The sequence below is a fragment of the Tetrao urogallus genome (genome assembly GCF_951394365.1).
Source record: "Tetrao urogallus genome assembly, chromosome: 8".
NCBI lineage: Eukaryota > Metazoa > Chordata > Aves > Galliformes > Phasianidae > Tetrao > Tetrao urogallus.
In genome coordinates, this window is record NC_136821.1 from 30720742 (window position 1) to 30738606 (window position 17865).

General features: G+C 42.8%; 1 protein-coding gene across 1 annotated transcript in view; it reads right to left on the reverse strand.

The window, feature by feature from the left end:
• The window catches only part of FAM171B (family with sequence similarity 171 member B), a gene marked incomplete at both ends in the record, with an annotated part of 30116 nt that extends 13273 nt beyond the window's left edge, over positions 1-16843 (reverse strand). Inside the window, one exon of the mRNA XM_079538915.1 lies at positions 16699-16843. Coding sequence (XP_079395041.1) covers positions 16699-16843 — 145 coding nt within the window. The remainder of the gene's footprint in view (positions 1-16698) is intronic.
• Between the last annotated feature and the right edge of the window lie 1022 nt (positions 16844-17865).

Sequence of the window (17865 nt, forward strand, 5' to 3'; positions counted from 1 at the left end):
TCCTACGGTGAGAAAGGCTGGCCGTTACCCTTCTCAAGCACACAAACAACTATCCAATTAAGCAATTGCCTTATGGAGTGGAAGGAACGGGAATTACTGTTAAATTATTTATTAGTTCCTTTCTTAAGAAGAGATTTTTCTCATCCTTGCCTACAGAATGTTTAATCTAATGCCAGAAAAGTCCCAAAAAGACATGGACTTAGATGTTTCTTACGGAAACTGGCAACACTCCCTAGCTCTCAGCTAACGAGAGAGATAAAACATGCGCTGTGCAATTTGCTTGACCTTAACTTACTGAACAGTTATTTTTCCTCTCTCTTATATTCATACACCACCATATTTTTTGGCTTAAGGTAATTAAGGACATGAAAGGTGCACTGATCTGTGAAGAAGCAATCCCATGTTCTAAGAATATCAGCCTGTGCTATCCACTGCAACACTTCATGCGTAGCACCAGTGAAAAACGGTCAGTGAAATGCAACCTACACCTACCTGGCTTTAGTAAAAAGGTTATGTGGAAACCTTTTGTTCTGCATTACGGCGCGATGAGCTGAGTGTGCAGATGTTGCTGCCCTGCGCAGTGCATTACAATGAGCTTACTGGTGGCCCCCAACCCCTGCTAACTATTTCATGGTAATATTCTGCTGGTTAGTGTCAGACCATTATGCCTCACGCTATTATGCTTCACAGCTATCAAGTAACCTGCAAGTCTGATTAATAACCCCTATCTCCTAACATAAGCTTCCTTTCTATCAGTGCTTTCCTGGAACCACACAGCTTTCTATAGACTCAGTGTACAGATGGGTCTGTACACATATAAAGTCATTCCTAACTCCACAGAAGCAATTCTACATATTCCCAGCTGGTAACAGAATATCTCAGTCAGTAACTAATTATAGCATCCTTTGCAAAATATGTACGTGTGATAATTACATGGTACTCCTCTGCTATAAAATAACAGCACAAAATAAAGAAAACCGCTTAGCTTTGTTTTGGGGCATTTAGATACTAACAACAAACAGACCTTCTACTAACCAAAAAGGACAAACAGTTGACAACTAGCTGACAGGGTTTCATTCTTGCCCTGGAAGACAGCCTTAAGAACGTCCCTGCAGGAACACTGCAAGGATCACTGCCTCCAGGCAGCCAGCAGACAGGCAGGGAACAACCGGGCAGCAGGTGGGAAAAAGTGCACGCACAAGGACAGAGCCGGGATACAGCCACACATCAGAGCTGCCCATGTTTAATTTGATCTTCAAGCGAAACAGCAGCATGGTAACTCTAATTTTAAAGCAAGCGTGGACTGCTCCTTGAAACACCATTTGGAAAAAGAACCTATTGGCATTTCAGTTTTATTTATCAGCGGTGCTGCTCAGTGGCATTCAACTATAAATAGAGACATGCAGAGAACTGCTTTTAGGCAATGTAAAGGCCATAGTAAAAATGAAGCGCGAAGTAAATCGGAGCCCAGAGCTAATCAACATCTGCTCCACTTGAACACAATCTGCTAATTCCATGAAGGCAGGACCATAATATCTATACAGTGCAGTTCCATACTTCAGCACTATCTTAAGAAAATATTCTAATGCACAATGGAACATGAAGGTATACAATGAAAAGAGCAAAAACGTATGCAGTGGAGCAGAACACATTACTGACTTCCAAGGACAAAGCATCAGAGCGGGGTCTGGAAAAGTAGGACACGGCAGTGTTCACATCGCCCTACTTCTGGTCAACCAATTTCCACAGAAGCCATCAACAAAATCCTAATTATGAAGGAGCTAAGGCCAGATCCTGAGGGGAACAGCAGTGCCTTTCACAGAGAAAGGCATTCACATTCATTTTTATGGCAGATGTAGTTTAACCCATTCTAGTCAAATCTAGATATCACTGACAAACACTTCAAGAAAAACTGAGACAGCTAAACTAGGAAAAACAACTGAATTCAGTATTGCTTAAGCGTGGATTCGAAATCCCTTCCACCACTTCATGAGCTATTATTAGTCTAAATAATTTACTGTTGATGTCGTTCAGAAGACTTTCAAGCCCTGAATCTTACAATGACTTCAAATGCAGCATTATTTCAGACAGAAACATTTCCTTGCTTCTGTAACACATGCTGTGCTAAGCACATACAGACCACACTGCCAGAGTCTTTAAGCATCTGCAAATTTCTAAGAAGAAAACGGCAGTTATTTACTGCAAGTTCATTCCTGTCGACACGTGCATTATTTCATCACACACTGCAGTGTTTATGCGGCCCTTCTTTCTACCTTAATTGGGCAAAACAGAAACACAACTTCATAAAACATTTTGCTCACCATCTTGATTTCCCAGTTCCACACAAAGATCAGATGACACCTTTTGAAACAAGTGCATGTTTGCTTTTAAGAGCTGAGCAAGCAGCAATGTGAGAGAGAGATGAATGTATCTACTGTTATCTCTAACAGCAGCATCTCATCTTTGCCTGCTCATTCACTATTCTGAAAAATGCATTTACTAATTCTCTGTTTGCAATGCTGCCTGCTTTTCTTTGAGAACACCTGCTCGATCTCCTTCATTCCACCCTGGGGCCATTTGTGGGATGACTCCGCATCGTATTTCAGTCTGTGAGAAGGCTGAGCCTATGGACAAAGACCTTTACTTCTCCTAAGATGGCTTTCTGCAAGTTTCATCAGCTTTAAAAAAGTGACAATTACATAACATCAGATGTACTGAATCAAGCCTGCCAGAACGTGCACTTCAAATGGAGAGCACAAATCTAGCAGACTGAACAGCCACATGGGGTTGCCCATGGCAAATTAGCACACGTCCAAAACAAGCATCAAGGTCGAGGGTCAATTGGTAGGTCAGAGAATAATTAGTCATCTGGCTCAAAACTGATCCAAAATTCAGTTTCATCTTATAATAAAACTCTAACAGATAGAATAGAAAATCTCATTATCTACTGAAATAATATATATACAGATATTTTTACAGTTAGGTATTTTACAGATAAGACTAAGGTCCATTTCACTGCTAAAGGAGATTCTAGCAGTAAAGAAGTAATAAAACCACTGTGCCACTCAAAGAACAGACTTCATTCCCAGTTATACATCCCAACTTATTTTCCATCAGAGTTATTTACAGACTCAGCACCAAATCTTCACGTAACAATTATCACTGAATATTTTACTGATGCTTACACAAAAAAAATTGTTCTTCACTGAATTAATTTACCAACAACAAATCTTGTTTCACTTGAAAACAGAATAATTCTTTATTTTCCCTTAACCCCAACACCATATTTCTATGCTTTATATTTTATAGGTATGCATGTGCATACATCAACAGAAATCTCAAGCCAAAAAGATGAAAGGAGGGTTTGCAGCAGCTTGAGGCACGCGTTCTGTGTGTGCATTTCTGTTTGTATGTTTTGTTTTTAAAGCAGGAGATCAAGAGGATGACATCACTTTCTGAATGGAAATGTTGCCCTCCAAAAGATTTCAAATTATGCCTCATCAGTGCTTAGACACTCGTGTAATTCCCAAAATACTGAGCAGTCACTAGGTCAGTGTCAATCAGTGAACTCATCTCCTTACAGCTTTTGGAATAGGTGACTCCAATTTCAGAAGGAACTTAAACAACTGAGATTTATTCAGCACTAAGCAGAGCCAACATTCTACACTGGCACACTTTAGCTATCATATTTTGTTAGAGGATATAGCTGCCTAATGCGGGGAGATTCTTCATAGAACTGAAAGACTTTAGAAATCCCAATATTTATCAAGTAGGCATGCCATATCAATCCAGCTATTTTCTTGCACAATATGCACCTATACAAATAGGGATTGCAGGCTTACCTTGAGATCACATCAAAAGAAAAATCATCACATACCAAACACAAAAGCTTTTGGTGCTTGTTACCATTGCAGTGGATTTTATATATAATTTGATAGCTTACATAATACTTTGTAACATATGAGATGTATTATGTTTTATGCAATATGGGATTTTTCTGAACTTGTTTAAGCATCCAAGAGAAGCAAGCAGTAACTCTTAAAAAAGAGGGCTTACAGAACTATCACCAAAGCAGACCCATCGAAAGTTTTTAAGCATTAAGAAAGATTAACTACTTCAATACCATGGATCTGGACACAGAGCGGGAAATCTGTACCACAGCATAGGTAAATTAACATGTCGTCTTCTTCTATTGCCAACTGTTGTATACAAGAGTGGACTTATTAATTACTTTAAAAATATATATATCAACCCTCACAACTGATATCTGAGTAGTACCACCGTAAATGGTTATACTTTCCACCAAGATCTCAGACCAAACACAGAACTATACTGATCAAAAGCACAATAATCATTCCATAGTTGCTGACAAGAACCAAATATTGACAAAACTAAGCCCCTGGAAAATCTATAAAATAAACCAGATCATTATAGGCTGCATCTTCCACGATTACTAATGCATAATCAATAAACACCTTCCAGGAATGATCACAACTGTTAAAACCATGCAAGAATGTCATCAGGCTAATCCATAAAGCTGCTAACAACCCACTGATCTATCCAATGGGAGTATATCCCCAAACACGGCAATCACAATTATTAATATACATGAAACAGAAGAAAACAATTATTTCAATTCAAATATTTTTATTGGCTACCTGAGCAGGAGCTAAAAAATTCAGATATAAAAGCAGCTATACAATTTGTACGTGATTGATTTATTTCTGTATGATTTTAACACTGCTGCTGTTCATGGAGCTCAGTGAAAGAACACACTACACTTGTTTGGTAAGTAGCTGAATGTTCCTTCCTCCCTGCTGCCAGATGCCTTCTCCATTCAACTTACATACCGAAATCATGACGTTTCACCACCCGAGACTTAACATGTTAGCTCACAGCATATAATAAGCCAGAGTTTTCATATCAAATCGTATTTCATAAATTCTACTGCATCGGCATACTTGCATAACTAATAATAATTTCAGTAACATTCAAAATGAACACGTACTGGTGATGCTGCAACGATGACAATTACCATAGCAACTTAGCATTTTTATTGGCTGCTATTTCGTTGCATCAGCCAGACTGGCTGTCAGAAGGATGGTTACTATGGAAGCTGGGAATTCACCTCCTGGAGCAAAGCAGATGGGCAGACGCGACAAATTGCTGTGGTCTGCAGAGCTTCACTTCTTTGGGATTAATTTCTTCATTTTAAGTAACTCGTTCTGTAATCTTAGGGAAGATAGATGACGAATATACAACATCAAAGTCTTCAAACATGCATCAAATGAAGAAAAGACTGTGAGTGGAAGAGATTTAAATGAACGAGCAAATGCCGGTAATAACTCCCAACACCTTCAGAACCTCAGAGCACCTCAGCACACATAGCTCAGAAGCTACTGTAAGTTTTCTGATCTCAGTTTACTCAGTTGCTGATAGTAAATGTGACTGCCTGTACCATTTACCTCACATCAGAACTGAGGGAATGAAAAAGACTGAGTACTACAATTCACAATTCCTTACACGGTATTGAGCAGAAAGGGCGGAAGGAAACATCAAATTCTGCACAACAGCTTATTTCAACTGCCGTGTCTTAAATTCCCACCCTACATTTTATACTCAGAAATCAAAAAATGAAAATCCATCGGCACAAGCCTACTGTGTGATAAGCAAACACCATGCATTTCCCACTCCTGAAGCTGACAATCAAACCACTGCTATGTGGATATAAAAATTCATTCAGCACCATCTCTTTGATGAAATGGTATCACTTACTACAGAGAAATTTCCAATGATTTGTCCATCCTGCCCCTTAATGGTCCATGCACTGCAACAGACAAAGAATATTCCAGTAGCTTTAAAGCATCAGGCACCTTACTTGAGCCTCATAGGTTAGGGCCTCACCTATTCATCTCACCTATTTATTAGTGGTGGCTAGTAAGAACTAGCCGGTAAAAGATCTGTACAAGTTCAAGCATCCCCTTAATCTGACAGAGAATGAAAACAAATGCACAGAAAGACAAAGCAATACCCTCTTCAAACACGACATTTAATGCCCTATAGGTTTAAGCTTAAGACAGATATGCCTGTACAAACTCACAGCAGAACAGCATAACCTACAAGCCAGTAACTCAAACATCAATTCATTCCACTCAGGAATTGCAAGGGAAAATCACCGATGCTTTCAATGACACCATTCAATAACACACTGGTCACCTCTCTTGGCTGAAAACACTTCCCTGACAGCTGCAAGATCACATGCACTGTTCATCTCTTCCAAAGGATAAAGGTCCCCTAAGTCCCTCAGTAAGGCCACTCTGCAGAGATGTTATGGAGAAAATGCAAAGTTCACAAGCCAGTGTTTCCTCACTGAAGTCTTGTCCACATAGGAGAGGAGTTGAAGGCAGTAGATAGGAAATGCATATCGCAGCAACAAAATGAGCACCCAATAACATACTCTGTCTTTCCTACACCAGTTTTAACAAAGCTGAGTTTCACAAACTGAATTATTAAATACCACATCAATAAATATGATACTTCTACAAATACAATTGCAAATGATGACAATGATTAAATGTTTGTTATTATTAATTTCACGAAGTGAAATTCCACATATCTCATAAAAGATCTTGGCATAATAGCTCACAGATCAGATGACCTACAAAGCTGCAACAGCCCCCACAATACAGCTATAAAGCTGCAACCATGTCCCCACAGTAAGACACTGCTTCCACACACAGTGATGCCACCCAGCTAAGGGTGATACTGAGCACAGGAACAAAGCGGCCATCGCTACTTGGAATCATTATCGCCTCACCACAGCTCAGCAAGGCCTCCAGGGCACCTCACCACAGTCCTCCAGGGCCCAGCTTAGGGACAGCCGTTTGAAATGGACATGCAATTATCTGCCCCCCAGCTGCGTCCCCAGCACGAACACCCGGAGACAAACTAGTTCTCCCTGCACAGCAAGCAGCCGAATTCCTGTAGGGAGTAATTGGAGAACAACTTAGCACCATGGAAACCTCTCCAAGATGATGAAAAGGGTTTTATCGACACCAAGACTGAAAAAGGGACATGAAGTACTGTGTTCTCCCCAACATGCTCAGATTCACCCAGCACCTGTGACACGGGGCCAGCTTTTGCAAAGCTGACACAGCTCCAACTTCATGGGGGGAAACGGATCCACTTAGTCGTTTCTGAGACTATCTGTCCCACGAAATTAAAATCAATCAATCAGAGACACTACAGCACAGGGACAGGTTTCCTACGTTGAGCTTAGAAAGAGAGAGAAATAAAAAGGAATCTGACAACTAATTAAAAAGCAAGCAGACACAACGATCTTTTTGCCCAACACCAAAACACTGTGCATTATTTTCACCAATATTTTGTCGGGTCTCTATTTCAGCCAATTTAATTATAGAATGTTCTCAGTGTTCGTGGTCTATAATCCAAATAAAATCTCTCTAGTGAGAGTATACATTTTCTCCCTTACTTTCACAAACAATGAATTAAGCTCCTGCTATATTTATTACAGAAGGTAATTTGTTATTAACAGCTTCCACTGCTCCTAACGTGCTCAAACGATGTTCTGCATTCACCTAGCATAAAAATACTGATTTCTCCTGATCAGCCACTTCATGCAAGATGTCAGAAAAGAAAAAATATTTTCCAGAATGCCATTAAGAAGCTTTTCTTAATTCCATTAACGTCTCTAACAGTTCAAAGGGGCAAGAATCACCTCATTCATTCCAGCACAGTGCCCTGGATCTTCCAATGCCTTGACATCACTGACGTTTTTCCCAGTTCAGCTCGCATTAGTGCAAGCAAATAATCACAGGCAAATTCTCAACCAGCTTCACAACATCATCAAAAATTACTTACAGGAGAACATTCCAATTAGCTGCATTTGGGAACACTGCCCACATAAGTCTATAATAATAATTAATAATAAATAAATTTGGTTCCCCGACAGAATTTACAACCCAAGAAATCCTTACCAGGGGGCAGGAAGGCCATACTGCACACTGCTATCAATTTCAACTGACTGAGCCAACTGTAGACAGAGCATTTAGAAAACGGCCCCAATTCCTGCTGCAAAGGATGTAATCCCACTTTCTAATTTATACTCACTAGAGGAAAAGAATCTACCCCAAAAATGAAATCCGTGGAAGAACACCAAAGGCATGCTGCATTGCATCAACAGCACCATAGCAAGCAGAGAAATTAAGTCTTTTCACTGCATCTAGAATCAGCATTTGTTACATTTGGGGGTTGCTTCAAAAAAAAAAAAAAAGAAAAAAAGAAAAAAAAAAAAGCCATTCTGCAGAGGAGAAGCAAAATCAAGATGGTCAGGAGGCAGGAGCACAGGTCAGCTAGGAGAGATTATGGGAACCAGGCTTGGCTAACCTTGCAAAGAAAAGGCTTGAGGGGACCTAAACAAGTCTCTTATAGCCAAGGATTTGCCAAGATGACAGCCCTATTATGGTTGTGGTGAGTGGCAGGATTGTCAGACACAACAGTCAGAGACCAAAGGAAAGGATCTGACTGGACATGAGGAAACTCTTCTGTTCTCTGCAAACAAGAAAACTTTGCAGTGAATTTTCCTGAGAGGTTTCAGGATCCCTATTCTTGCACGGCCTAACAGGAAAATGCCCCAAGCCCCTGCTCTGAACTCAGCAACAACCCTGCTTTAGGCACGAGTTTAGACAAGAGCTCCTCACACTTCATGCTTGCAGGTCCTCACAGTCAGTTACTTCAAAAATCACAGAAAACATTGCAAAGGGAAAAACAGATAAACAAAAAAACTCCAACAAATAGCAAAGCTGGTTCTTAAACCACCAAAGGTGTGTTACTTAAACACGCTTAGTGGGCCTGCCTGCTTGTTTTAGGGGAACAGAAGCACCTGGCAGTTTGCAGCTCAGAGCTTGATGCAAGTTGTATAGATAAGGAAATGGGATGAAAAGACAAAATACGCTTTGCATGATCTTACTGTAACTCACTGTCAGTGAACACAGACACTGATGATTATGAAAGGAAAAGCCTTCAATATGAATAACGTAAGGATTGATTGGACCTGCAGATTAAAAAAAAAACAGCAGCTGCATGCACACAGAACGAAGGTTTAAAAAAAAAAAAAAAAAAAAAAAAAAAAAAAAAAAAAAACACACTGGTGACAAATAGGACTAAAAGATGGGTCGACCACAGGAAAACATTCCAGAGGAAGCAGATGAGCTATTATTGACCATGTGGAAACTTAAAAAGACACATCTAATTCTTTTCTGTAGAACAGGCTGTGTGCTAACAGGTCAGTGCACCAATTTATCTGGCTATGACTTCTCTGCTGTCAGCCAAAGCACTCGAGCGAACGCTCAGACCCATGAGCTGAAGCACACACTAATCAAACCACATTCCACAGACATCACAGCTCTTCTGGGGTGCTCTGCTCATGTCAATAGTGCACTTCAATGTGAAAACACTGTTGTGTCCTAATGCACATGGCTCAATATCTGCCTCACACTCACTACGTTCAATACAAAAGGCACTACAGCTATTAATCCACCATTTGCAGGGAAACCTGCTACAGCAGGCAGTAGTTCACACGAGATTCATATCAAAGCATCTAAATCTTTCAAAATGGGAAAAAACCTGAAGACAGAAGGTCTAAAATATTCTTCCTGCTCTCTAACCTACCCAGAGCCACAATCTATTTCCACGTCATTTCAGTAGAGGCCACCTCTGCCTCTTACACTGATATGACTGCACCGTCCTAGCCAGCACTAACAAGAGGAGATGCAGAATGCTGAAGTGAGGAGGGTCCCCTGGAAGGCCCAGCAGGGGGATCTGAGCCTGTAAGCTAATGTCGCATTCTCACATGGAAAAAGGAAACAATTGTGTCCTGAAGTCTGACCATTTCTGCCTTTCAGTCATTCCACGCTGTTCCTTGGCCCCCACTGTAAACCTTAATTACAGCCTGGAAGAAAAAGACAAGAAACTGGAGGGGAAGGAGGAAGAACAGAACAGGAACCTGATAGGATTCATGTCTGCACTTGGTGAGCCTTAGGCATGCAGACAGTAAGGAACCTCACTCCTTAGCCCTGCCAGCCATAGCAGGCCATGCAGGATGGCCCCAGGATCTACATCAGACAGGAACACACAACACTGTGGTCACAGCACGTGCAAACAATTATCTGCAGAGCTGCCAGTAATCTGTTTATAAGAATACAACACGTGCTACCAGCCAGAGGACAGCACTAGTCTGAGCAGCCGGTCTAACTGGGCAGGAAGAAGGAAGGTCTTTCCGCATTATCTCCACAGATGACAATTTCTGGTGCATTTCATAACACATGATAGTTTGTTGCCTGACAGAACCACTGGTGTGGCACAGAGTCCTATCAGTGAAGTGGTGATTAAGGCAATGGGTACTTTAGGAGAGCCTTTTGCACAACAGGCTGTCTGCTGCTGCTCACAAGAGCTGGTCACAAGAGCTTGCTCATGTAAAAGTTTGAGTGTGCCCTCTCACACGGAAACAGCATCACATCTTGATCAACCTCTCTCCCAGACAGGATAGTATCTGCCAGATCACCTTTTCTGTATAGGTGGAGTGAATAGGGTGAGGCCCATACAGGCATTGCCTTCAATTGTGCCACAGTCTCAGATACAGCTTTGACAAACTCCATTTGGCCAAAGCCAGCTCTTCTGAACAGACCTAGAATGCAAACAAAATGATGAGGCGCAGACTGAGTGAAGTCCTCCTTACTAAACACCTGACTTAGGAACAGAAGGTACGGCTAAAATTAAATTCATTCCCCTGAGATTTTCACCCCTAAGCTCCCTCGCAGAGGTCATTTCATCAAACACTTCCATGCTGCTGATTGTACGGCTGTGCACATTCATATCCTCATTTCAAATGTGCTATCATCAAAATTTCAAGCCTCATGTTTCCTCTGAAACAATGAGCGCAAAGCAGGAAGTGCAATAGCCCCTCTGCAGCCTGTGAGGGGCTGTTTCCTGCAGACGTGTGGAAGATGCTATTTAGGAGCACGTATAAGGTGTACTGAAATTCTGCTGGCTATGTCCTGTCAAACCAGATTACGTAGGACAAGCTATCACTGGTGATGTTTTCACCCTACAGAACACAGAAGGGTAATTCAAAACTGCACTAACCTCTACAGTGCAAAGGCCATTCCTAACCAATCGATCTGGGTGCTCCGATGACACACCGGCTTGCTCTCAACCTCCAAATCTGGAATTAAACCAGCAGTGATACAGAGGACTCAACTGTTCTATCACATCACGCCTCAAATCCTCATCTGCTGCAGCAAGGTACACTGATGACAAAAAATGTGCAGCTTTCTAGGCAAAAGAGTAATTCCCTTTTTTTTTTTTAATGCCAAAAAAGAGGTTCATTCTGAATAAGCTTTCCTCTCAGATCTTTGCCTCTGTCTTCAGAGGCTTCATCCACTCAGCTAGCTCACAGATGAAACATACCACAGCTCCCCAGTGACACAGATAGCACTTGTATTCCAAATCACTAAACAGCCTTTTTTTTTTTTTTTTTTTTTTAAGCACGACAGCAACTGGGTGAATGTTTTTTACATATCAATTAGTCTTTGATAGTGTCTTGCCTGCCAGGAGACTAAGAGAAGCAATGAAACTTGAACAAAACAAAGAACTGCAAAAACCACCCCTTGCAATCCAGCTTCCTGCCATCACTGATGGCTCCCACTTCCTGCCACTTCTGCCAGGTGGAACCATGGATCCCATTTTCATAAATAGTCAATCCTGCCCTTCCTTCTCCCAACTTGTTTCTTTTTTTTTTTTTTTTTTTTTTTTTTTAAATGCTGTGTAATATATTCCAGGTTTCACTAAAAATACTCGAAAGCTACCTACCTGTTCAGAACTCTCCAGCACTTTCCCATTTATACCTACACGCTTCACCAAAGTTAGCAAAGTAACATTTTTTTTCTTTGTGCTCAACGACAGAAATGCAAACTCTTCTTTTTCTTCTATTAGGGACAGAATAGCTTAAACTGAGGAACACATGGACAAACAAATGAAATCTCCTCTTTTTTCATTACTCCCTTCTAACTCAAACTACAGATGCTTTATCACCTCTCTCATGCGTCCTAATGCCCCTCCTTGTGTTCTGTTCTATTACTAAGCTTCACAGCAGCACAGAAAGCTAAGTCACTTAAGACCATCAGGTCTAATAAATCAGGACAAGTTTAAGACTTGCAATCTTTCTGTGCGTTCTCACCTAACTGAGAAACCACTACTACATATTTCAGAGGCTGAGAAAATTCAGGAGCAACTAAATAGCTCTTTTCCAAGCTCCTATCAAGGAAGTGCAGTTGGCTGTTTGAAATTTCATTGCTGCTTGCACAACACCATCTTGTTGTTGCATGCATGTAATACTTTTGCAGTTCTTTTTGATAATGAATTGTTTTCCATATCGCAACTCAGTCTCTCCTCAGTTTCATGGAAGTTCTCTACATACGAAACATACCAGTTCCCAACAAACATTTACATCTGAAATAATTTAAAGCATTAAAAATTCTCTTTTGTCAAAAATCCTCAACTAGGTCCTCCATGTCCAAATAGTAAACAAGTAGTATAATTTCACTCATAAGCTTTGATACCTTAAAAATACTTCATCTGCCCTGACACCAGTTACATTCCAATACCAACTGGGTAAGAAAAACATTTTCCCGGTTGTCTGAAACAATTAACCCCAGAGCTGATTAGAGCTCTTTAATTAGACAGCCCTGACTTTCTCAGCACAAACTGTCTTGTTTAGCTAGATGTTAAAACTGCTCAATTTTCTTCTTAGTAAGAACACTGCACCATTTCCTATACAGCTTTTAACTCCTCACTCATTTTTTCAGGGTCTCTGCCTGCACCAGAAGCTCTAAAGCAGCACTGGGTTTATTCCTACCCTACTAATGCCCTGCCCACTGCCTAGAGGGGCAAGACAACACCAAGCAACGAATCATTCACACAGCACTGTATTATTAAAACAAACAAACAGAAGTGGGTGACAATTCATTATCACTAACTCAAATCAGATTGACAGAACAAGCTATCAAAACCAAACGCAAGACAGCGTCAGAAATACTTCTGTTTCATTATTTCAGAAGAAAGGACACACAAGAAAGCTACCTCCTCCCTGAATGATCAGAACAAATAAGACAAAGAAGTTTCGAAAAATTTTCGTGAGAAATCCCTTGTCTAGAACATGGCTTCAAATTAGATAGCAACTTAATATCAGAGGCAAATAGATAATGCTGAGAAACAGGCACAGAGTCCAATTGCACAGGCAGCATCCAGACATGGCTGACAAAATTAGCCTCTTATTTTCTTCAGAGCTTTCCAGCATTCAAGTATTTCTCTTATCAGCCTCAACCAACAGAGCTGTCACCTGCTACCGCCTGCATTTCACCCAGCAAAAATCCAAGCTGATCTGTCCTGTACAAGGCCACCTGCCATTAAAAAAAAAAAAACAACAGCAAAAGAAAAGCAAAATAAAAAAGTTTCTTTTCCCTGAATTCATAACATAATGTAGATTGGAGATGATTTATTATGTTGGAAGGCAAGTCAAGTCTTTACTTGTTGATGCTGGGATCTCAAAGGGTATGGCGAGTACCCACAGAGCAAAACATGCAGTGATACGACATATGCTTAAGGACATGACAATTAGTATTCTTCAACACAGTTTAAACCTAACTTAACGTTGGTTTTTTTGTTTTCTTTTTTGAGACCTTAATAAGGTGCACATCTTCCTATTTATTTACACACACTGTGATAGCTCCTACTCACACAATGGCTGTTTTTCCCCCAGCATTGTTCATTCAGTACACATCAGATCTGCCACAGAACCGAGGCAGTTAAGAGTCACGTATGCAATTAGGGGTCTCTGCTTAGATTACTGCACAGGATCTACATGATAACGAGAATAACAACGAACCACTTCCAGAATATCCACGCTTCTTAAACGTTGTCAACTACAACCCCCATACCTCCTGCAAAGAATGTGCATTGATACACATTAGCAAAGAAAATAAATAAATAACATTTGGCAGGATCAAAGCCACAACTATAATTTACTGCCTCCTGAATCCTGCGCTCAAACCCACAGACCCAATGCTGAGTATCTGAAGCTCGCACTGACTTCGCTTTGATCACCGCTGCACACCAGAGCCCAGATGTCTGAACCGACACACAGAAAATGGAAAAACTCCCTATGAATAACAAGGAACCAAGACAGGCTCTCCACTTTGGCAATCAGCACCTTCACCACAACGGCTGGCTTTCTCCTCCTGAATACTTTCTTCTATAATTTGGAAGAATAGCTACATTCATTAGATAGCATGAGTCAGAGTAACTTTTCGAACCAAGTCTCTCTTGTGCACATTTTCATTGCCTACCCTTCAGTATTTTATTATTTCTTCTGGCAGCAGTGGGTTTGTTGTTGTTTTTAAGGGAGAAGAAAGAGGAGGAGAACAGAAAAACTATTCAATCACACGCAATGGCCTCCTCATCACTCCACTTCAGTGTTAGCAGTACATTGTGCACCCCAGCACCCTCACACACAGCTGTGCAGACGTGAGCATCTCTTCCTAAGCAGCATGTTAATTACTCTGGCAGAAGTTTGTTAAGCCAGGAGGGAATTGATCTGTTAAACTGCATAATTAGCCCGGACAGAGCAGGGACATAGATATCGGAGCGTCAAACGAGAAAAGGTTGTGAACTCCAACCTCAGCTCTCTGTTCTAGGAGGTTATGTCTCCTCCCTTTCAACACTGGAATCACAAACAACCAGCACGAATCCAAACTCAGGTTTCTCCCCTTCCGCTTGCCTGCAGATCCCCAGCACAGGGTCTGCAGCTGCTGCAGGAGCGGCCTTTCAGAGCACTGCCCTTAGGGAACGCTCTGCTGCCAGCATCCTGCGGGCAAAGCAACAGCCATTTATCCTGCCTGCCTTTCGGCAGTGAGCCATCACAAGGACAGCTCACTGAGAGGGGGTGGGACACGAATATCTGATAAATCCAGGTCCAGAGTCAAGCCATTTCTTTTTAAAATATCAGATGCATCGAGATAACAAAAGTTACCCACAGCACTTGATGGAAAGGAAATGCCACATGAAATACAGCAGCGCTTAGCAGATTTCATAGGAGGTTTCCTGATGGTGATTAGCTTGTTGCTTTTTAAGATTTATCACTGTAGGTTTTATCAATTTGTTATGACAGGAAAAAAAAAGAGATGATTTAGAAAGCCAGCCAACGAGTGAAACAAAGCTGTAGCTGTGGTTAGACGTGACATAACCAAATGCTAAGGGCAGTACAAATGATTGCTTCTAACATTCGTAAGGTGGGATTGATTATGAAAGCTACATCCCATATTATCATTTCAGCACTTGCAAAGCCACGAGACACAGTAAGCAAATAAAGCAAAGCAGCAACCGCCAGGCACGCGGATCTGCAACAGCCACAACTGTGAACAAATGGTGCTGGGGTCAGACTGGGTACCACAGGGATTTTGGCAGCACTGATGGCAGCAAGGTCCCAGAGCTTCTCAGAACAAAACACAATCATTACACAAATCCAGAGAGAATCGGCAAATCACAAAAAACGGTCTTTTTTGCTAGTTTTAATGAGCAAAACGCTGGCTGCACAAGGTAGAAATGCTGACAGTGCCTTTTCACAGTGGTGATGCATGTCACATTCCTCTGAAAACAAGAAGAGAGCCAAAATAACGAGAAAAGAATCTGTTCCAAAGGAGGACAGCCTTCCTCGCAGTCCTACAAGTAAGACCTTTTGACTTAAAGCAATTAAAAAAAAAAAAAAAAAAGCAACCAATAAACCACAAAAATCAAATTAATACATTTCTAAGCACGTATCAGGAACATTCAAGCATCTGTTCACATTCTACCCAATGTGGCTTCTTGCTTCCCACATTTAAGAACTTACAAGACCATAATCTGGGATTTTTTTCCCCTTCCTTTGTGCTTGTTTCCCAGTTCACATACACACCTTGGTGTGCACGCACTTCGATTCCGCAGCAATGCTAACCATATGCCCAAAGCTAAGCATACATTACCTTCTCGGAGGCAGCTGGAAACAGAAACGCACACGCGGCACAGCCAAGCATATGCTCCACCGAAACCCCAAATGGAACCCGGGTGCTAAAAGAGCTTCAATAATTAACGCCTGAAACCGCTCCGGGATCCTCCGACGAAAGGCAATACGTCAAGGCAAACGTTAGCCTGCTCCTAACTCGAGCCCTGAAGGCTTCAGAACGCATCTACAAACGCGGTGGCCGCAGCTCCGCGCGCGGATACGGCGGCGGCCGGCGGTGATTCGGCGGCCCGGCGCCCGCCGAGGACTGCACCCCGCGAACGGCACCTCGCGGGGCGCGCCGCGCGCCTCCCTTCCCTCACCTCCCCTCCCCTCCCCTCCCGCCTCGGGGCAGCCGCGCTATCAAAGATGGATCCCGCTCCGCTCGGCTCCTCTCTCGCAGCCTCCGCGCAGGTACGGCACAGCCGCACCAACACGGTTCTGCTCCGCCCGACCCTGCGCCACAGCCGCTTATCTCCCCTGCCCCATTTTAATGCTTCGCGCAAACGGGGTCGCGCTCCCCGCGGAGGGAGAGGAGAATTCTCCTCGGGGAAGGCGGGAAGCGACGGCAGGTCAGGGGCCGTTACCTGAGGCCGCCGAGGCGGGGGCTCCCCCCGGTAGCGCCGCTCGCTCCGGCTGCGGGCGGGTGGCGGCGGCCGCCGTCGGCCGTCCCCTCAGCAGCAACAGCAGCACCAGGAGCAGAGAGGAAAGCGGCCCGCGGGTCCCCGGCATGGCGGGCAGCCCGCGGGCAGCGGAGGAGCATCGCGGGCGAACACCGCACCGGGAGCTCCGGCCCAAGCGGCCGCTGAGCCCGCCCCTCCGCTACGTGCCGGGGCGGGGCCGCACGGAGGGGCGGTGCTGGGGCTGCGGCGTTCCGTTCGCGCGCCTCCACGGATGGTGACCCAGCCGTTTCCCAGGCATCGCCGCTCTTTCAGATGAGTTTTTCCTTACACCCGAGCCCAGCCTCCCTCGGCACAGCCCGTCCTGTCGCTGGTGCCCAGGAGCAGAGCCCGCAGTGACAATGAGGTGAAACGGCTCTGGCAGCAGCGCCGGGGCCTCACCGCCCTCGGACTGAACGGTGTCCATCACCTGCTGGGCTAAGTGCTGAAAGCGTGTGGGGACAGCCTCGCTGAGCATTTCATGACGGCACCGACGCGGCCGTGCCTTGATTTCAGAGAGGCAGGTGCTGAAGCTTTTCCATGTGTTGCTTCAGTAGTAAACGAGTTTCTTCAGAAGGTACAAAGCTGCTTTGAAATTTATTTCCCTTAAATTAAATAGTAGCCAAATAATGATCTTTATTTTAAACATAGTGAGAAGCCAGGCCAAACAGTGGTGTTCAGACCTCAGATTTCTTCTACGTAGTAGAAAAAGAATGCAACAGAATACATACTGTGGAAGAATATTTGTTTTCTCCACTGGTTACAAGTGTATTTTCTGGGGATTTTTTAACAAATCTAATAAAAATTAATATATTTTTTCTTATAATTTCATGTCATTCTGTACAACATGGTTGCTTAATTGACATTAACAATGACTTCATAGAGATTTGGGGCTGTCACTGAAAATATAATTTTGTTACAGTTGCTGAGTTTGCTGAAAAATATGAATTCAGCCGTCTTGCCTTAAGGACAAATTGTGCTGCAGTGGGAAACTTAATGGCTGCCTCAACAGGTAAGATCCACTATTTTTCTTTACAGTAGTTTGAGTACATTGGGTCTCCCTCTTCTTCATCAACACCAAAAAATACATGCTAT